The sequence below is a fragment of the Miscanthus floridulus genome, chromosome 13 (assembly GCF_019320115.1).
Source record: "Miscanthus floridulus cultivar M001 chromosome 13, ASM1932011v1, whole genome shotgun sequence".
Classification (NCBI taxonomy): Eukaryota; Viridiplantae; Streptophyta; class Magnoliopsida; order Poales; family Poaceae; genus Miscanthus; species Miscanthus floridulus.
This window is the reverse complement of record NC_089592.1, coordinates 69560569-69564652: the sequence shown is the minus strand read 5'-3', so window position 1 is coordinate 69564652 and position 4084 is coordinate 69560569. Positions and strand designations below refer to the sequence as shown.

At 53.8% G+C, this 4084-nt stretch overlaps 1 protein-coding gene across 1 annotated transcript; it reads right to left on the bottom strand.

The window, feature by feature from the left end:
• Positions 1 to 2429: 2429 nt before the first annotated feature.
• Positions 2430 to 3682, bottom strand: LOC136502067 (transcription factor LATE FLOWERING-like). The gene has a single exon (XM_066497557.1). The coding sequence runs from the start codon at positions 3519 to 3521 to the stop codon at positions 2751 to 2753; it is 771 nt and encodes a 256-aa protein (XP_066353654.1). The 5' UTR covers positions 3522 to 3682; the 3' UTR covers positions 2430 to 2750.
• Between the last annotated feature and the right edge of the window lie 402 nt (positions 3683 to 4084).

The window sequence follows — 4084 nt, the reverse complement described above, 5'->3', positions numbered from 1 at the left end:
ACTTGTTTTCTTCCCTCACCGGGTCCACTGGCTCAGTAGGACACGGGGAGGTTAGTGCTATGTCATTCTCGGACAGCGCAAGTGCGAGCTCATACTTCTCTCGCCATACCCTGTAATTGTCCCCTTCTAGAGGTGGTATGTGCGAGATGAATGCCATTGGGTTGAGTCCATCGGCTGCCTTGGATGAAGATGGGCTCGCTATCGCAGTGCTTGGCGATAACCCGGTGGCAGTGCAGTAGCGGTGTCGTCCGGGGTTGGTGTAGAGGTCGCAGGGCAGCCGGCGTCGTAGCAGTCCTCCGGCGTGATGCAGAGGCGGTGGCGGTGCTTCCCATCGCTGGCAGCGCCCCCTCTATGATCGGTTAGGGTTTAGGACTGTAGGTGGGGTGCTAGGCGGCTCAGGCGAACCTCAGTGACTCGAGCGCCCCGGCCCCCACCTCCTCTTTATGGCGCTGTGCGATGGTGGCCCACCAACCATATTAGGGTTGGGACGCCCCCGATCAGGGCACAGATCCAAGGGCCCATAGGCCTTGGAGATCAACTAACAGTTTACCTCTTGCCTGCAATTCAAGGTGTGGTCTTTTGTCGCTTACTATGGCAAAAATGTTTTTTTAATTATTCCAACTGCCTTTCAATAGATGCCTTAATTTGCCAAACTCTTTATGCAGTTGCGGTGACTTTGGATTGTATAGGGAGAAGAGAAAAACAGAGAGTGAGGATGAGGAGAGTTTGGGCCTATGGGTGTCCCCTGCTATATAGACCATGTGCTAATTTTGTAATTCACGGTGGGCTTTTCTTCGAAACGTGCGATGCCACGCATCCATGGCGCGGAGCCACGGATGTCTTGAATTCTCTGGTGCAAGAAGTTGCTAGCAGTTTTAATATATAGTAAAGGCGGAGGAGTCACGGATGTCTTGAATTCTCTGGTGCAAGGAGGAGCTAAGAGTTTTAATAGTAAACCTAATGTGCAAACATATTTTTCTAGGCGGTTCGTTATGTAAAAGAAAACAACTTATAGAAGCGGTTCACGTAAGGAACACGTGGAAAAGTTTTAAACAAGCAACCGGTTCCATGTGTGAGCTGCACGAACTCGTTCCATATTCTCTGATTTTTGTTTCTTTACTAAAAATGGAATGTATACTATTTGTGGAATTAAAGGCACCTATAGGAATTAATTTATTCAGGGACTAAGGGAGTATTGACAGTGTAGTTAGCACCTTTCTTGGTTCTACTAAGCATGGCTCCGCCCCTTTCTACGTGATGCCGTACGTGGTGATACGTTTTTACTCCAACCGCAAAAACTTGACATCATGCATGCATTGAGCTTCAGATCCGAAATGAATCAAAGTCCAAGCGACACAGCCTGTTCGACAGGCCGTAAACAATCGTGGATTATAAGCTGAAACAATATTTTTTTCTCACACTAAATCAACTAAATTAACTAGCAGTAAATAATCCAAGGTCCTAGCCCAGCCAGCCGGACAGGCTGACACACGTGTTGTGTATGACCTACCAGTACCAGGTACGCTCGTGTGGGACGGGAACGGATAGGATACGGGCACAGCACAGGCGGGCCGCAGTCAGACACCAACGACAACTGCCGAGGCATTGACATCAGCCTGACACCGGCACATGGCAATGCCCGGCGCCAGAAACGGTCGCGCACCGGAATTGGATCGCCGTCGGAAAGCGAGGCCCAGTTCGCCCCACTTCGGGGCGGCGGGCGCTGCTCGTCGTCGTCGTCCTCGTCCCCACGGCCGGCAGATCGCCCGGGCGCGGCTGTGCGCGCACAGCGCCGGTCATGTGCGCCAGCGTACGAGATGACGAGGAAAGGGCAAGGCGGGGGCGCGGCCGCGCGCGCCGAGGCGCCGCCAGGTTTCTCGTTTCGTGCGTGCGGATCATCATGCAGCGCCAATAGTCTTCTGCTCCTTCCCAAGCAAATACGCCCTGTGCGCGGAAAGTTGGATAGCTCGCGTCCTCGATCTCTCTTCTTCCCTGTTGAATATGATAGGGTTTTCCCGCGTAAAATCTTTTGTTGGGTTTGTTTCACTTGGCTGCTTTAACAGCTGCACGTTAAAACTTGGCAGAGAGTAACATTCATATTATGACAGTAAGGGCCCGTTTGGCACGGCTCTTGCCGTCTCCGGCTCCACTACTGTAGCACGAAGCTGGAGGGCTCGAAGTCGTGGCTTCTCCGGCTCCTCCTCTCCCCAGTTCATTTTCTATCTCGATTTTCGAAACGACTTCTGCTACAGTATCCAAACAGTATCGCGACGACGAGGAGCCGGAGCCCCCAGGAGCTGCGCCAAAGAGGGCCTAAATATTCGACGACGAAGAAACGGGCGAGGGCTAGGTTAATGATGATGGACGAAGGGAAATTTTTTTGCAAGAAATAAATAAATGGAAATACGTTGATAACATGAGACGCGTGCAATGTACAAGCTACATGTGTGCATGTGCTGCGAGTCTAATCGCAAGCATACAACAGCAGTAAAACACCATTTCTAGGTACTACTAGTAGCTAGTAAAAATGTAAGGCGTCTAGCCAAGTGCATCTTAATTTACACATAGGATCGTGCAAGTAGCAGTGTTGCCGACGCGCGCGCGTTATGTCGTAGTACGTACGTACGTGCAGAGCTCCAGGTCCAACGGCGGCGATTTATGATCACAACATGGCCATGCATGCCGGACGACCGTGTCGTCAGCTAGAAGGTGGTGGTGCAGTGGCCGCGATCGATCGATCGATCGACGATCTACCACTGGCCGCCGTTGATGCGGCCGGAGTAGGGCGCGCCGCCGCCGCCACCGGTGTCCGCCGCCGGGCGGCGGCCGCTGGCCGCCGCGGCGCGCTCGAGGGACTGCACCTGCGTCTTGAGGAACTTGACGTAGTGGATGGCCTCGTCCAGCATGGACGCGGTGTCCATCTTGGTGCCGCCCGGGACGAGCCGCTGCAGGATGCGGATGCGCTCGCTGATGCGCTCCCGCCGCATCCGGGCCGCCACGCTCTGCGGGTCGGTGGAGATGCGCACGTTGCGCCGCTTCGGGGGCCGCACCATCTCCGGGTCGATGTTCACGGGCTGCAGCGCCGCCACGCGGAAGATCATCTCCCGCATCGCCGACGACCCGACGGCGGCGGCGGTGCCGCCGCTCTCCCCGCTGTTGTTGCAGTTGCCCCCGCCGCCGCCGCCGGCATGGTGGTCCTGCGCATGCGTCGCCACGTACTCCGACGGCTGGGCGCTGCCGATGCACGACGTCGCAGCTGTGACCTGGAACTGGGAGTACTGGTGGTGGTCGTTGTAGACCCCACCACGGCCGTTGGCGCCCGCAGACATGTGATGAGGCACCGAAGAGAAATGGTGGTGAGTAGCTGCTTGCTGGATGCCCGGCGACGGGGGACTCGAAGGCACCATCATCATGGCGCCATGGTCGGGGAGAGGGAACGCAGTGAGCTGCTCCAGCTGGAGCATTGCGTTCATCAGCTCCAGCTGCGCCTCTGGGTGGGAATTCAGCATGTCGAAGTCCATTCAGGGCCTTGATCGTGATCGGGCTAGCTCTACTGGATGACAAGCTTGTTGTCAAAGAGTGTGTAGGGGTCGGTCAGTCAAGAGGAACTAGCTAGAGAAAGAGAGTGCAGAGCTAGCAGCAAGCAAGCCTGTCCTCTCTGGAGGTTTTATGTATGAAACGGAGAAAGATTGTGCGGTTACCATGTTGCTAAAGGTGAGGTGCTATTTATAAGGGATTGCAGGTAGCCAAAGACTAAGGTGGCCTCTCCGGATTTGACAGGCCACAGTGTTTGTGTTTCCTCTGCATCAGCCTTTTTATTTTTTTTTTCCTATTTTATTGGAAGTCTTAGCTTGTTGCTCGATCTTTTCTCTCTGGCTTCATCACAAATTAAGTAGCATGATGTGTTAAAGATAAACTATCCCTATCTTTTGTTTTCCCGAAAATGATGTATCAAGATAATGTCTCACGCAGAGACACGGAATCTGCCCTCTGACATCTCAAGACCTTTCAAGAATTGCCGACTGTCTAGCTCGTGTCTCTAACCCAAATATCTCCATGAAGGGTTCTTTTGTTGGGATATACG